The sequence below is a fragment of the Dama dama genome, chromosome 15 (assembly GCF_033118175.1).
Source record: "Dama dama isolate Ldn47 chromosome 15, ASM3311817v1, whole genome shotgun sequence".
NCBI lineage: Eukaryota > Metazoa > Chordata > Mammalia > Artiodactyla > Cervidae > Dama > Dama dama.
The window spans coordinates 7,889,232-7,906,584 of NC_083695.1; the positions used below are offsets into that span (position 1 = coordinate 7,889,232).

The 17,353-nt window shown below is 38.6% G+C and overlaps 1 protein-coding gene across 1 annotated transcript in view; it reads right to left on the bottom strand.

Annotated features, from left to right (window-relative positions):
- RYR2 (ryanodine receptor 2) overlaps positions 1-17,353 on the bottom strand; it is a 798,221-nt gene that overhangs the window by 263,913 nt on the left and 516,955 nt on the right. Inside the window, exons 30-35 of the mRNA XM_061161401.1 lie at positions 11,360-11,568; positions 10,379-10,731; positions 8,632-8,746; positions 6,115-6,275; positions 3,957-4,116; positions 3,136-3,222 (exon numbers count right to left, since the gene is read on the bottom strand). Of these exons, the coding sequence (XP_061017384.1) occupies positions 3,136-3,222; positions 3,957-4,116; positions 6,115-6,275; positions 8,632-8,746; positions 10,379-10,731; positions 11,360-11,568 (1,085 nt within the window). The remainder of the gene's footprint in view (positions 1-3,135; positions 3,223-3,956; positions 4,117-6,114; positions 6,276-8,631; positions 8,747-10,378; positions 10,732-11,359; positions 11,569-17,353) is intronic.

Consider the following 17,353-nt stretch of genomic DNA (forward strand, 5'->3'; position numbering starts at 1 on the left):
CTGAAAGACTGGTCACATTCACTTGGCTTTCTTCCTCTCTCCTTGTCTGTCCTTCGTCACCCACCTCATTCATCCTTAAGCTACCTACTACCCCACTCATCATCAGGTTTGCCAGGTTTGAGTAACCAGCAATATACCAGAGACAGCTCAACAGATAAACATGACTACTAAATAAGAAAAGAGAATTAACCAGGTATGAACCAACACAACTTCTTTCTCCACCTTCCTCCACCTCCAATACATACCTTCAGCCATCTCAACTCCTACAGTTTGGTCTCAGGGAAAGAAAAGTCTCTACTTTGCCAAAGGTTATTCATTCATTTTTGACCATGATACCACCCTGCCTGCCTCTTCTGGACCAATGAAACAATGAACTCATCTTTCTGCATTACCTCTGGTCTCTCCCCTCTAGAACCTTCTCTACTGCATTATTTACACTTCCTCATCCTCAAGCTACTTTCCTGTTCTCTTCTGCTAATGGGGAAGATAAACAAGACACTTGTATCAGACAGGGAGAATGTATCAGTGGACAAAACAAACTTCCTACCCTCATAAATCTTCTATTGTTTTACTAGAGCTATAAAACAAACAAAATAAGCAATTAAATAGTTTATTAGAAAAGAAGTCATGGAGAGGAAAAAAGAATGAGGATGAGGAAATCAGAATGCAGGACAGCAATAATAGACAGCATTATCAGAATAGGTGTAACTGAGAAGACATTTAAAGAAAAATCCAAAGAAGAACCATGTGGATATGCAGAGAAAGAAACTTCTGTGCAAAGGAATCTGTGAATGCAAAGGACCCAAGGAGGGAATTTGCCTGGCAAATCTGAGGAAGAGTCGAAGGACAGTGTGGCTGCAGTGAAGCGAAAGAGGAGAGATTAGGAGAAAATGAAGTCAGAGGGAAACAGGATGTCAGATGGTTTAGAACTTGTGAACCTTCATGAAACCTCTGAATTTTATTCAGGGAAACAGGATTTTGAGCAGTGAAATGACATGATCTGATTTTCATTTTAAAATAATGACAGTCACTCAGGTGGTTCTATCATAAACAGATGGGTGACGATGAATTGAATGATGAATGAAATGAATGAATTGATGATGGGTGAATTGAAGAAATCCAGATGGGAAATAATGGTGATGGAAAACAGTGTGGTGACTGGCAGGACTGATGGTGGTCAGTAGGTGGAGGATTTGCTGGGGGACAGAACTAGGATGCAGAATGCAAAGGAAGGAAGCCAAGGATGACTCTGAGGTTTGGGGTCTGAGTTATTAACTGACAGGACAGGAGGACTTCGGCAGACAGGTCAGGAGGAGGGGGTAGTGATGGTCAACAGTCCAGTTTTGGACATATCCATCCAGTATGTGATATCTATAGCGAAAAACGTCAAATAAACCAACATTAGAGTCTGGGTTCTGAGAAACTACCACTTTTCTGTCAAATTTTAACTTTCTTTCAATTGTCCAAACTTGCTACCTGTCCTTCATGTTCAAACTTGAATACTACGAATTGAATAATCTTGAACCAAATAACATGGCTTCTTCCATCATTTTATGGAAATTTTTTGAAAGGTCACTAAAGCCCTCCTACTTAACCAAAGTCACAGTCCATATCATACTGACTTTTCTGTGGCAGCTGGAATCTCATGTTACAAAAGCAGAAACTGCATTCACATGGTTTAAGAAACATGCCCAAGGTAACCAGGCCAGCATGGCAGCTGCCCATTAACTTCACTGTGAGGTGTGCCCAGCGTCTCAGTGTATACAACTGCAAATTTCAGCTAAATTCCTCTTCCCAAATTTCAACAGGCTCTTCTGCTTGTTGTTGTATTAGTATCCATTGTCTGGCCCAACGAAAATTATTTAAATTAATCCTTTTGGGATGAACATATACCCAATACTATATGTAAAACTGATAACTAACAATGATGTACTACATAGCAAGGGAACTGTACCCAATATTTTGTGATAACCTATAAAGAAAGAGAATCTCCAAAAGAATATGTTTATATATAACTGAATCACTGTGCTATGCTATACACTTGAAACTAACAACATTGTAAATCAACTACACTTTAATTAAAAAAAAAGAAACATCTCTCCCTCCACAAAAAAATAAATAAATAAATAAAAAATTCTTCATTTCTCCTTCAGTGCTGAATCCAATCAACAAACTCTTTTAATCCAATTTATTGACAAACTCAATTTCTCCCCTAAAACATCTTCTCATGTATCATTCTCTCTCTATGATGACTTTCATGAATCTTATCATTCTTCTCCCACATGGATAGAATCAAATTGTGATATTTAATTATTACTGCCTGCTCTCATTTTTATGAGAGCAGATGTTTTCCATATTACTACCAACATATTTTTCCAAAACAGGTTTGATTATACTCAGTCCCTTCTTTCAAATTTCCAGTGAATCGCCACTGTCGATGGAATAGGTGTCAACGTCTTAGTGTAGCAGTTAAAGATGTTTCAACTGGAACCTGGTCTACCTTCCATCCATATTAATCTCTGGCCACATCCCAGAAGCATCCTTTGATACAATAACACTGAATTCCTTAACCTGCAGCATTTTTCATGCCTTCAAATTTTTACTCTTTCACCTTCTGTATAGAATGCCTTCTCCAAGCAAATGTACCTTAAGATCTGCTGTTCAGGCTGTGAAAAATCAATCTAAATGTCACCTGCTCTTTCAGCTGCTCCTGATCCACACCATCCTTCTTAGCTATTTTCTCGTTTATGTTTCCAGAGTACTCAGTACCTGCCACTCTTCTCGCACTTACCAGTATGTAGCACATTTCCAGCCTTTCAATCCCATTCACTAACTCACCTGTGAGTTCAATGATTACTGACTTGTATATAATTTGGCATATTTGTTCTGTGTAAGTCTAGTTTTATTGAATAATTTATTTATGATGACCAAAGAAAACCCCTTCTAGTTAATGATGTTACCCTAGTGACCTGAACAAGAATTACAGAATTTTCAAACATGGCAACATTTTTCTTAGAGAGTGATTTATATGATTAATATCAGTACTAATAAAGAAGTGAATTCATTTAAGAAGTAAATGCTATTTCCTAATGGAATATAACCCAAATACAATTAACAGGAGTGGACTGTTCTCACCTTTATTCTTCCCAACTCAAACTGAAAAACATTGGGACTTGTAGCTTGTGCAAAAACTGCAGGGAATAACTTTGTGCTTGGCTCCACCTTAAATAAGCAAGCAAATTCCATAATATTAGTAAGGGCAGAGACACAAAGAAAACATACTTTCTTCATAACACTTACAGGACACTTTCACAGAAAAAGACTTTTCCTTCCTCTCATATGGATATTCCCTTTCAATAACTGGAGTATTTCATTTCAGGACTGTGTGAACATTTTTGGAGAAATACACTGCTTACTCTGAAGGACTTGTGGCACAGTTATTATTCAAAGAGAAGTAAAAATACAAGTCATTTGTGTCTTCATGTCTTATTTCTAATTTGTGCTTTTTTTTTTTTTTTAACTCTTTTTGGCCATACCACAGGGCATGTGGGAACCTACTTTCCCAACCAGAGATCGAACCTGTGCCCCTGTATTGGCAGCATGGAGTCTCAACCACTGGACCACCATGAAAGTGAAGTGAAGTTGCTCAGTCATGTCCGACTCTTTGCAACCCTATGGACTGTAGCCTACCAGGCTTCTCTGTCCATGGGATCTTCCAGGCAAGTGTACTAGAATGGCTTGCCATTTCCTTCTCCAGGGGATCTTCCCATCCCAGGGATTGAACCCAGGTCTCCCGCATTGTAGGCAGACACTTTACCCTCTGAGCCAGCAGGGAGGACCACCATGAAGATCCCATAATTTCTAATTTAGTTTTTGGTATTGCAAAATGTGTTTTCCTCTCTAACGAGGATAAAGGTTTCTTCTCTGGAGGCACAAGGTCATCCCTGACCACACACCTGATAATAGGTGCTCAGTTCCTTGCCGTTGGCCGTGAAGGTGAGCAGCCCACTGGCGGCATCCACCACGCAGCCAATCTCCAGGCCGTTGTTGTTGCGTCCTTGCCCCGGGCTCAGGCTCTCACCCGCACACACCATATAGCAATTGCTGCGTTTGATGCTAAATTGTAAAAAGACATATTTATCTTTGTACAAGCAAAGACAGTGTGGTAAGCATGGATGTCTGGCAGACTAAACCTAAGTTATGCTGTGCAAGCAACAAGCTCATGCTGAAATGGGACAGGTGCACAATGGGCCCGATTCTGTGATTCTGAGCAAAATTCCACTGACTTCAGTGGACATTCTGAGTCAGGTCTTCCAGTCTCTCAATTTCACACCTAATGAAGACAGGTCAACTGGTAGGAACCAAGGTTAAGAACTGACCTGCACCTTCCCTCCAAAAACTCAAACCAAACTGGACCTTTTTCTGAGGTTCAAAAAAATTTAAGTATGTAATAATCATCCAAATTGGTAATTTTCATTCTCATAGTTTTTTTTATTTTAAACCACTTATTCTGAGATGAGAAGCATCCATTTCCAGACACTATAAAGCCCTAGGCCAATTCTACACGAGCCATCAATGACTCAACAGATGTAAACTTTGGCCAAGATTAAGCCCCTTTCTGGATAATTCCTGGTGACCTGTTATGAGAGATAGACTTCAGCTGGGATGTGCACCAGATCCGTGATGTTAACAATAAACCCCACCTGAGTTTCAGGCTCACCAAAACCTTTATCAGAGATGGTGGCAAACTTAGATGCTTTGAGTTTGCCGCTACACAGTGAATGTGTGAATGAGGCTAGAAAAAAGGCCAAATGCAGGCAAGCAGTAAGAAGAGAGTAAACAGGCTGAGATAAAGTCAGTTTCTGAATAATCAAAAGTTGGCTGTGTTTCTATGCCCTTTTTACATAAGTTTCAACAACCTTCCTTAGCCTGTATTTCCTACACCAAAATCATCAATCAGATAACAGGGGTCCCCAACCGCTGGGATCTAATGCCTAGTGGTCTGAGGTGGATCTGATGCAATAACAATAGAAAATGCACAAGTAAACATAATGTGTTTGAATCATTCCCAAATCATCCCCTACCCCTGGCCCGTGGTAAAATTATCTTCCATGAAACTGGTCCTTAGTGCCAAAAAGGTCTGGGGACCGCTGATGTTATCACATCCCTATTCTGAGTTATCTCCTTTCATTGTCTCCATCTATGAAAATCAATATATCCATCAGAATACGTCTGGAAACAGGCAGTTTGGGCCTCCCTACTGATGTACACAGTACTCTTCATTGGAGGATTTTTTGCTAAGTCCACTGTCTCGAGTGCTAAGTTCACTGCGGTTCAATTGTTACAACCTGAAGGCAGGAGAGGGAGCTTCCAGTCACCAAAAATAATGACACAGGTAGAAAAGAAGAGTAATATTCTAGGGGAAGAGAGGCTCTTTCTATGAGAGCCATCACTGCAGATCAGAGAAGATGCAGACATAACCGGCCAGGTCTCCTCTTGGCTTATTCTGCAAGGAAGAGAGCCTTCTTCACTTTTTTGAAGGTTTGGTTTGAGTTTCGTTTGTTTTACAAATGAGAAAGGATGGCACAGAAAGTGTAACTGACTTACCCAGAGCCACACAGCAAGTCAATGGCAAAGCTGAGGAAAGAATCCACTGCTCCTCAGTTGGAGTTCAAATGCGTCCATCCGGTCTAAACCACTAGCCCACACTCTCTTCACGTTTTTCTCCCCACCACCTAACCAGTTCCCAAGATACAGACCAGACTACAGGCTAAATGCCTCACATTCACCTGTCTCTTAATTCCTGGGACGAAGGCTAAGTAATAGCAACCCAAGTCGTTAGTCATGCGCAATTTCACCTGAAGGAACATATGATTAGTACCCCCAAGACGCAATGCTCTTACTTTATATGATTTTGCACTTGTAATATATCCAGATTCCTTACTGGCTTGTTTGAACAACAAAAAAGGATACTGACATTAATGGTTTGGTTATATTGTTCCTATAAATAGAATATTATTTTAGGTATAAAAATCCAAGAGAAAACGATGCCTAGGTTTATCCACATTTTTATTAGATATCATTTATGTAACAAAAAACGGAGGAGAAACCAACCTTTCGTGCACCTTTCCTTTTTCATCTCCCAGAGTCACGGTCACTGTACGAACTCTGTCCAAGTCAAAGCCTGTATCGTACTGATGGAAATCGGATGTGATCCAGCCCACCCAGACATTGGCAGGTTCTTGTCCAGGAAAGATTCTCACTGAGTAATAGTACTGTCAAGATAGCAACACCAAGTATTGGCAAAGCAAAAAGAAACAAAACTTTGACTTTCAATGTCTTTAAGTTGCCTAAGAAGATATGTCTTTATTTAAAATCATTTGACCTATTTACAGCAACATCAATGCAACTAGAGATTATCGTACTAAGTGAAATAAGTCAGAAAGAAAAAGAAAAATACTTTATGATATCACTTATATGTGGAATCTAAAATATGACACAAATGAACCTATCCATGAAACAAAAACAGAAACTCAGACATAGAGAACAGACTGGTGCTTACCACAGGGGAGGGGGTTGGAAGAGGGATGGGCTGGGAGGTTGAGGTTAACAGACAGAAGCTTTTATACATAGAATGCATAAAAAACAAGGTCCTACTGTATAGCACAGGAAATTATATTCAATATCTTATAATAACCTAGAATGGAAAAGAATCTGAAAAATATAATATATATATGTGTAACTGAATCACTTTGCTGTACATCTGAAATTAATAGAATATTGTAAATTAACTATACTTCAACAAAAAATAAAATAATAGTACATTCAATTAAGTTATAAAAACAGCAACAAAACTCAAAGCTTAAAAGCAGAAAAAAAAAACACTTGGCCTAATTAAAACGATATAGGCACAAAGGACTGATGTGGCAAAATAAGAAAAGTCTTGAAACAGAGATCCCAAATTATTTCAGAAGTAATGGGAAAAAGAGACGAGACTATCATAAGCAAAGATGATCTGAACGTTTTTATTAAATATACTTTCAAGTATGAATGTATGGTGATGTATATGTATGTGTGTATATATATATACATATATATGCGTGTGTGTGTGTATACATATATACTATGTTTACGTAATAAAATCATCAGTCCATTAGGCAGGTAAGCTTTGAATTCTTCAAGTTTATTCAAGAACACTAATCTATTCTAGAGTTTTCATACCTGTTTTAAACCTGTTTCATATTGTTTTATACCATAAATATGCTTTGCTTTAGTGATATGTTGCTATCACTAACATAAGATCCTTAAAATCACTCCTTAAAATCACTTTGAAATAGTTCAGATCTAATATGTGAAAGTCAAGTTCAAACATGGGCAACTTTACAAGGGACACAGCTCCCGTATTTTTTTTTCTGTTTGGAGTTTTATGAGGAGTGTTTTAAAATTTTTAAATGGCAGACAGCATAACTTGACGTCTAACAAAGTATGATAAATAGTCTTGTAGACACATCACTGAGATGAAGGAAACTACACGAGGTGATTGGAAAACTTAGGTGGCAAATTAAAATGTTACTAAGGAAGAGGATCGCAAAATCAGGACTGAGGGTGCCATTAGGTGCTATTTTTCTTTTTTCTTTTTTCATTTATTTTTATTAGTTGGAGGCTAATTACTTTACAGTATTGTAGTGGGTTATGGGTGCTATTTTTCTTAAAGTAGCTTGCATAATATAGGGCATCCAGTCCCGTCATTTCAGGCAAATAGAAAGGGAAAAGGTGGAAATGGTGGAAATGGTGGCAGGTTGTATTTTCTTGGGCTCCAAAATCACTGTGGACGGGCACTGAAGCCATGAAATTAAAAGATGCTTGCTCCTTGGAAAGAAAGCTTTGACCAACTTAGACATCATATTAAAAAGCAGAGACATCACTTTGCCAACAGAGTTCCGTATAGTCAAAGTTACAGTTTTTCCAGTAGTTATGTACAGATGTGAGAGCTGGACCATAAGTTCAATTATGATTGAACTTTGGCAGAGCATCAAAGAACTGATGCCTTCGAATTGTGGTGTTAGAGAAGACTCTGAGAGTCGCATGGACTGCAAGGAGATCAAACCAGTCAATCATAAAGGTAATCAACTCTGAATGTTCATTGGAAGGACTGGTGGTGAAGCTGACGCTCCAATACTCTGGCCACCTGATGTGAAGAGCCGCCTCAGTGGAAAAGACCATGAGGCTGGGAGAAATTGAAAGGAAAAGGAAAAGAGGGTGGATGAGATGGTTAGAAAGTATCCCCAACTCAATGGCCACGAGTCTGAGCAAACTCAGGGAGGTAGTGAAGGACAGGGAAACCTGCCGTGCTGCAGCCCGTGGGGTCACAGGACTTAGTGACAGAACAATAGCAACAACAATCACCTCAGAAAATACATGCCTTGCAACTTTCTGGTCCCTGAGACATAAGTGAGTAATTATTTTAAAAATACACTTGCACCATAGTGGGCTACCGTGGTGGCTCAAATGGTAGAAATCAGCCTACAATGCAGGAGACCAGAGTTTGACCTGAATCAAAGCTAACTATTTGAAACGCAAACCATGATCATCGGCAAACAGAAATAAATGACGAAAGCAGCAACCTCATACCGTGGACGTTTGCATCAAGTAATCGTAGTCATCCCTCTCATCTGCAAGGACATCTTCAGTGAGTCTTGCAGAATGGCTGGTGCTATAATCTGGCTTTGTTCTTCGAAGCAAAAACCTGAAATATATTAGAGGATTAGGAATAAGCAACTTTAAAATGTTCTGTCTATCTCAAACATGAACGTATAATTAAGTTGACTGTTTGACTGATTGTCAAACAGTATGATTAACCCCCAAGAGGGCATCTGACAATATCTGGAGATATTTTTGGTTGTAACAACTGGTGGAGTGTGCCACTCGCTTCTAGTGGTGGAGGCCAGGGATGCTGCTAACCACCCATCAATGCACAAGGCAGACTCTTACAATAAATAATTATATGACCCAGAGCACTGGCAACAGTGCTAAGGTAGAGAAATTTGCATTTATTGTAAGAAAGGATGCAAAAACAATTTGCCTTCTTCTCCATTAAAAACTACTATTTAAAATAAAATACTAAAAATGTTATTTAGAATATAAAGACAGAATACTTCAACCAATGCTGTAAATGGAAACATCTTAAAAACTAACTCTTGGGAGAAAGTACTTACAATCATATATCTGAAGATAGCTTAATATCTAGAATATATAAAGAACTCCTACAAATCAGTAACAAAAAAGCAAATCACCCAATCAAAGAAAAAAAAAAATGGCCAAGAAGTCGAATAGACATATCTCTAAACATGATATACAAATAACCAATAAGAATATAAAAAGATGTTCAACATCACTAATCATCAGGGACATGGAAATGAAATCCACAGTGAGACACCACTTCACACTGTTTAGGATGGCTACTAGCAAAGAAACCAGAAAGTAACAATGGTTGACAAGGATATGGAGAAATTGAGACCCTTGTGCAGGTGACGGAATTGTAAAATGGTACAACTACCATGGAGTACAATAATTTTTTCCCTTAAGAATTTAAATACAGCACCACTAGGCATCCCACTTTTGACTATATATCCAAAGGAACTGAAAGTAGGGTCGTGAAAAGCTATTTGCACATCCATGTTCATAACAGCATGAATCACAATAGTCAAGAGGTGGAATCACTCTAAAGGCCATCAGTGGATGAATGGATAAACAAAATGTGGTGCATATACACACACTGGAATATTGTTCAGCCTTAAAAAGGAAGTGAATTCTGACATATGCTGCAACACACATGACCCTTGAGGACAATGTGCTACATAAGTCAGTCACAGAAAGACAAAAACTGTGTGACTTCGTTTATATGAGGTATCTAAAGCAGTCAAATTCATAGAAACAAAAAGTGGAGATGAGCAGGGGCTAGCACAGGTTGGAAGGGAACACTGTTACATGGGTGTAGAGTTTCAGTTTTGCAAACTAAAAATGTTCCAGAGATCTGTTTCACAACAATGCGAATACACTTAGCACTACTGAACTGTACACTTAAAAATGGTTGTGACGGCAAATTTTAGTTTTGTCACAATAAAAAAAAATCATAGGAAAAGTAACTCTTGAGATAGGTTGTTAGTGCTAACAAATCAGAGGGCAAGCAGGCTGCTTTATTCCTCTGTGGAATCCTTGGCACATAAAGAAGGAAGAAGAGGTAGAACAAATTGACTTTGGACATGCCTTACCCTCTACTGCCCTCTCCTGTGACCCCACATAATAACTACATATTTAAAATCATTTACAAAATTAAAATTACAAAAAATTTAAAAATCATTTTGCATATATCAATGACCTCTGTTTCAGACGAGAGGGTTTTTCCTGAGCATAATCTTTGTGGTTATTAAACTCTGGTTTTGTAGCTTCTTTGTCTTTGTCTCCTCGATCTGGCACCAGATGGCCGTGAGCTGTCTTCATGAGAACCTCAAAGTCCGAATCCACATCATAATCCTCCAGATCATTCTTGGGCCCAAAGAGGCCGGTGCCAGGGATCCCTCCAGCTGCAGGCTTGGAGAAGACCTCTGCACACTCGATGGGCATGCTCAGACGATAAAACATGATATCCGTGCTGCTGCTCTGAGAACCAAAGGACTTCTGAGTGACCTTTAAACATGGGGAACTGTCGATGGTGCCATCTATTCTGGTCACCTAGCAAATGAAGAGACAATCAATCATTCAGATGCTCAGGACTGTTGACTTCCTGATTCCAAAACCCCTTTAAAACCCTAGACATGGCCCACTCGTGGCATGATTTTATAAATGAGATCATTAAACATAGGGATGGTTGTATAAGCATATGCTCACAGTTCTGCATCTAACTCGGAAGACAATCTGGGAAATTCACGTTACAACTGTATATACTCAGATTGAGCCTACCATTGCCAATATATATATATATTAAAAAAAGAATTACATACAGTTGACCCTTGAACAAGGAAGGTTTGAACTGCTTGGATCCACCAAGATGTGGATATTTTCAAGGGGAAACACTACCATGGGCACTACATAATCCATGGTTGGTTGAATCCGCAGAAGCAGAGGGCCAACTATAAATTATATGCAAATTAACCACCAAGTTGTTCCAGGGTCAACCATAGTTAATCAGTCTAATCAGCCTCTCACACAGTACCTAAAATCAGAGGGAATTCTATCCTTAGATTCCCCTATAATGGAACACATTAGAAGCATCATTTTAAGTAAATGACAGTAATTGTCTAAGTAGGAACTTCCACTCCTGGTTTTAGCCAATGGTCCAAGTTTTAAAGAAAAAGCAAACCTCAATATGTTCATGGTTTGATGGAACTTGGAGAAATTGAGGAAGCCTCTTGCTCAGCCACATGGTAATATCCCTATTTGTGTTAACGGCAAATGGCTCATAGCCCTCTTGTAAGCCACAGATGGTGAAATATTTCAAGGTGCTGACATCCTTTCCAAAGTTCATCCTGCCCACTTGAGCCACTCCAAGGCTACACACAGGTATGAATCCTAGGAAGAAAAAATACATATCAAAAATTTTAGGCTCATTCACATAAAATCCTTTTAGTATGGAATTACCAAAAGTATCACTCCAGAACTCTTACCTTTGTGAGAGCTGCCACCCCAAGGCAAAAACGACAGCGGAGTAAAGAAACCACGGACACTATTTTTTTTCTTTGAATTGGAGGCTAATTACTTTACAGTATTGTGGTGGGTTTTGTCATACATTCACACGAATCGCCCATGGGTGTACATGTGTCCCCATCCTGAACCCCCCTCCCACCTCCCTCCCCATCCCATCCCTCTGGGTCTTCCTAGTGCACCAGCCCTGAGCACTTGTCTCATGCATCGAACCTGGACAGGTGACCTATTTCACATATGGTAATATACATGTTTCAATGCTATCCTCTCAGATCATCCCACCCTCGCCTTCTCCCACAGAATTCAAAAGTCTGTTCTTTACGTCTGTGTCTCCTTTGCTGTCTTGCATATAGGGTCTTAAGTGTGAGGATCAGAAGACCAGTATTTGCCCTTGGCACTGTAATTCAGTAAATGTGGGCTCTAGGTAAGTGCCTTCTTTCACCTTAAACAACTTCTGTAAAATGAAATAATGGCTAAGCACCCCCAAGTGCTCCAGGAATCATAGTGAGCACAGTCCCCACCCCACAGTCTCCTAGTTCCAAGGTGCAGGTGACTCTTTTGCACAGGGAAAATGAGAAAGAAGTGCCAAATTGGGCTGCTACAGAGCCTGAAATGTGTAAACACAAAACACAACTAAGTTATGGATTTCTTTACATGTAATGCAAAGGGAAAAAAAAAAAGGTTGCAGACAACATTTTTAAAGGTTTTCATTCACTGATAGCTGTTTTTGATCTTTGAAGAGAATTTTGTCTGCTTTTTTCCTAGAGTTTCCTAGATCTAAGCATCGAAAATACACATATAAATAAAAATTTTGAAGTAGTTGCTAAAATCCTACTGAAACTCCTTCATCTGTCCCATTTCCTTCAATATCACTGTCAGTATAGCTAAAGAAGGGTAATGCACAATTAACATAAATAAGATATGAAATAAAAAAGTAAGTTAAAAGTTAACAAGAAAATAAATCAAAAGCAACAGCAATGAGAAATGAAGAAACATACATTTTAATGTGTGGCAGGGTTAGTCTTTCCACTATTAAATAAAGAAGGGAAACCACATTAATTATGTTAATTTTTAAAATTCTTTGGAATTAGCTGCCTGGTAAGGGGATGAGATGATGTATTTCACAAGATGCAGCATTTACGTACTTTTAAAAACCTCAGATATGCAGATGACACCACCCTTATGGCAGAAAGCGAAGAAGAACTAAATAGCCTCTTGATGAAAGTCAAAGAGGAGAGTGAAAAAGTTCGCTTAAAGCTCATCATTCAGAAAACTAAGATCATGGCATCTGATCCCATCACTTCATGGCAAATAGATGGGGAAACAGTGGACACAGTGGCTGACTTTATTTTGGGGGGCTCCAAAATCACTGCAGATGGTGACTGCAGCCATGAAATTAAAAGACATTTACTCCTTGGGAGAAAAGTTATGACCAACCTAGACAGCATATTAAAAAGCAGAGACATTACTTTGCCAACAAAGGTCTGTCTAGTCAAGACTATGGTTTTCCCAGTGGTCATGTATGGATGTGAGAGTTGGACTATAAAGAAAGCTGAGTGTCGAAGAATTGATGCTTTTGAACTGTGGTGTTGGAGAAGACTCGTGAGAGTCCCTTGGACTGCAAGGATCCAACTAGTCCATCCTAAAGGAGATCATTCCTGGGTGTTCATTGGAAGGACTGATGTTGAAGCTGAAACTCCAATGCTTTGGCCACCTTGTTGGGAGGAACTGACTCATTTGAAAAGACCCTGATGCTGGGAAAGATTGAAGGCGGAGGAGAAGGGGATGACAGAGGATGAGATGGTTGTATGGCATCACCAATTCACTGGACATGAGTTTGAGTAAACTCAGAGAGTTGGTGATGGACAGGGAGGCCTGGTGTGCTGCAGTTCATGGGGTCACAAAGAGTCAGACATGACTGAGCAACTGAGCTGAACTGAATTTTTTTCTGTTATACTTTACATGAAATTTCAAATAGTCAGCACAATAAACAAGGTCAGTATTGGGATGCAGACTACAAACAAGAGCATCTAACTTGTAGATCAAAGAAGCAGAGGATCCGAAGAATAAAAAACGAAATTTCTACCATGATGATTTCCACTCCTTTCCTTGTTGAAATTAGTGGCAGTGAAAGTATTATATCGGGCTTCCCAGGTTGCTTAGTAGTAAAGAATCTTCCTGCCAGTGCAGGAGATGCAAGTTTGATTCCTGGGTCAGGAACATCCCCTGGAGGAGGAAATGGCAACCCACTCCAGTATTCTTGCCTGGAGAATCCCATGGACAGAGGAGCCTGGCGGGCTACCGTCCAAGGGGTCACAAAGAGCTGGACATGACTGAGCAAGCACAAAAGCAATGTATAACTCTCCAAACAGCACAAGACAATAGGAATAACGTTTGATAATTCATAAGGATTTCACCCAGTGTGTATCACCAGTATATACTTAAATAAACAGTTGTTATCACAGTGCTACCAACCAGGAAGCTACCAACCACATCCAGCTGGGTTCAAGGAAGTGTGAATGATGAGTTTCTAGTTAAAACTAAAAAAGCCACAGCTGTGTCTGTAGCTGTGCCAGTTCTTGATGATGTAGTCAAGGAAATAAGTGTCCCCAGAGGAATAAAAAAAAAAAAAAAAAAGGAATTTAATAAATACAATAGATCTGAAAGAGTTTAAACTACATGGGCACAAACTGGCAAGCCTAACATGCATTTGACATAAACTAGGGGATATCAAGATAGAAATAGCTCCTCTGATGCTAAACATTTGTTTCTTTCTAATCACTTTATGTGTAGATGGAGTTACTACCCTAAAAGTGAAGTTAATGAATACATAAAAATATCTGTATAGATAGTGGGTGTTCATTATACTAATATCTGAAGTTTTCTGTATGTCTGATATGTATGTAAACATTTGTATGTCTGATGTTTTCATCTAAAAAATCAAGTATTTATTGCTGTGTCCAAAGATTTATGTCCTAGACTGTTCACTATGACTATATTTAGAATCCTAGAATATTGGTTTGGACAATAAGTATGTTTTTTCTTTTCTTTAAGATAGTATACTACTTAATTTTTGAAAACCTGTTTTACAAAGGTTTATTAATATTTAGGATATAGTCATAGTAAATATTATTTCAATAAAGAAAGATGTAACACATGGCTTACTTTTAAAGATGAAAAAACACCAGAAGGTTTTTTTAATCAAAAAAGTTTCAGAATTTTGGGAGTTTTAATAGTTTTTTCTCTTTTTATGTTTCTCAATTTCACAACTTTTAAATGAATACATATTTTATTATGAAAAGAAGTGATAGTGTGTGTAAAAATATTCATTTAAGAAAATGGGATACAGAAATGTGGAAGAATGATAGGGATATAAGATGGTTCAAAACCATGTTCTTCAATTTACTGAAGTTCAAGTTCTCAATGCTAGTGAGTATGCACTGAGCTCAGTAGGAGAAATCCTGCTAACAAAATTATATTAGTGCAAGAGTGATGAAGAGTGATTTAGTAATATGCATTACTAACTCTACCCAATATTCTATAATAATCTATATGGAAGAAGACTCTGAAAAGAATGAATATATGTATAACTGAATCATTTTGCGGTATACCTGAAACTATCACAATGTGTAAATCAACTATACTCCAGTAATTTTTTTAAAAAAGACACTTTCAACTATTTATTTCTTTATCCAAGTTTTTTGAGCAGCTGTGTGCCAGAAACCAGAAATGTTAAGTGACTAACGCAGACCCAGCTGAAAGGTTCTCACAGTCTAATAATATGACGGGGAGATAAGTGAAGAAGTGAAACCAAAATAGCCTACTGACCCATTGAAAAAGCAGGAGTGACAAGGGGCCAGGCAGAGCAGAGGGATGAAGTCAGATTTTGCAAAAGACCTACCATCTAGTAGGGGGCAGACAGGCAGTACTAGGAAATGACTAAAAACAGAGTTTGGAATCCAATAGACCTGGATTCAAATTTCAGCTCCACTGCTTCTTGGTAAGTTACTTAAACTCTCCAAGCTTTAATCTTTGCTTCTGTAACATCTATGCACTACGGTTATGGTTTTAAAAACAAGATCCCATAGTACTTGACATGTATGTTCACTAAACTAATTTTAAGTGGGGGGGGGGGGGGAGAAGGTAAAAGAAACTAAATAGCCATAATAAGAGAATGGCTAATTATGATACACACACAAGATTAAATAGGTACAGTCACTAAAAATCATGTTTAGGACTCACAAAAATAAAGTTGTAGAGGCAGATAAAACTACCCTGGCAACACTTAAATCGGGTTATTCCAGGTGAAGCATATACAGGTGTTCAAGACACTATTTTTGCACTTCTCGAAAAGGCTGACATTTCTTAAAATACAAAATTAGTAAAAATATCAAAAGTTACGCTTAAAATGTTTTTATGCCTTAGGACAATATTTATCAAATTAAGGTTGCAAAAGAAAATTATTTTTATACCTCAAACTTTTAAATGGGAGAAAACACATTAAAAATCAAATTTCTCTCTGGGTAGTGGAAACATAATTTTTAACCATTTTTATTATAATCCTTTATACAAATGTTTAAAATGTATTTATCTTATGAAAGATAAATGAATATAATTGTTCATCAGCTTATAGCAGTAGGTTTTTGTTTTTTTTTTTCTTTTTTGCTTTAGCATTTTGGTCTCCTTTAGGGGAATATATTTGTGAAAGTACATCCATATGTAGAAATTATGCTATTTCTTTCTCTTTTTAATTTAAATGAAGTAGAACCTAATAAAAATTAAATTGTATTCTGACCTCTTCAGAGGTCAGATCCCCTGGAGAAGGAAATACAACCCACCCCAGTATTCCTGCCTGGGAAATCCCGCGGAGGAAGGAGACTGGCGGCCACAGTCCATGGGTCACAAAGAGTCAGACATGACTTAGCCACCGCACAGCACGGCATGATAATAAAACAATGGTTATTTCTACAAACTATGTTTCTAAAATGAGCATCTTACAGCAGGAACGACTAGATGACAATAGTATCGGAGCAAACAGAGGGGAGAAAAAGCACTTTTCAGCTGCCAGGCCTCGGTCACTTCCATTTGGTCAGTGTCCTGCAAAGAAATGCTTACCGCACAGGGCTCCCTAATAGCAGCGAAATTCCGAGTGTTTATCTAACGCTTCATCTCAGTGACCATTAACAATCATTCACTGTGACAAGAATCATTATTATCTTTGCCCAGTGACTGAACTCCAATCTCAGTTTAAATCACAGCTAAGTGGTCAGAAAAGAATCCCTGGTGTGCCAGATCTCAGAGTCCACACTTTCAGCCAGGCCTGTAAATTCCCAAAGAGTAGAGATTTTAGGTTTCACGGATCATATAGTCTGTCAAAATTACTCAAGCCTGAGTTGCAATGCAACTACAAATAATCTGTGAACAAAGGGGCATGGGTGTGTTTCAACAAAAGCTTACTCACAAAAACTGGTGGCAGGGTGGATGTGGCCGGCCCTCAGGCCTTAGTCTACCAACTCCTGCTCTAAGTTTTCAGCATTCAAACACTGTATCCAGTCCCTCCATTTGGCAAATATCTAATGTATACGGACTACGTGCCAACCACTGTTCTAGGCACTGGAGATACAGTTGTGAACAGAACAAAAAGGAGCCCCTG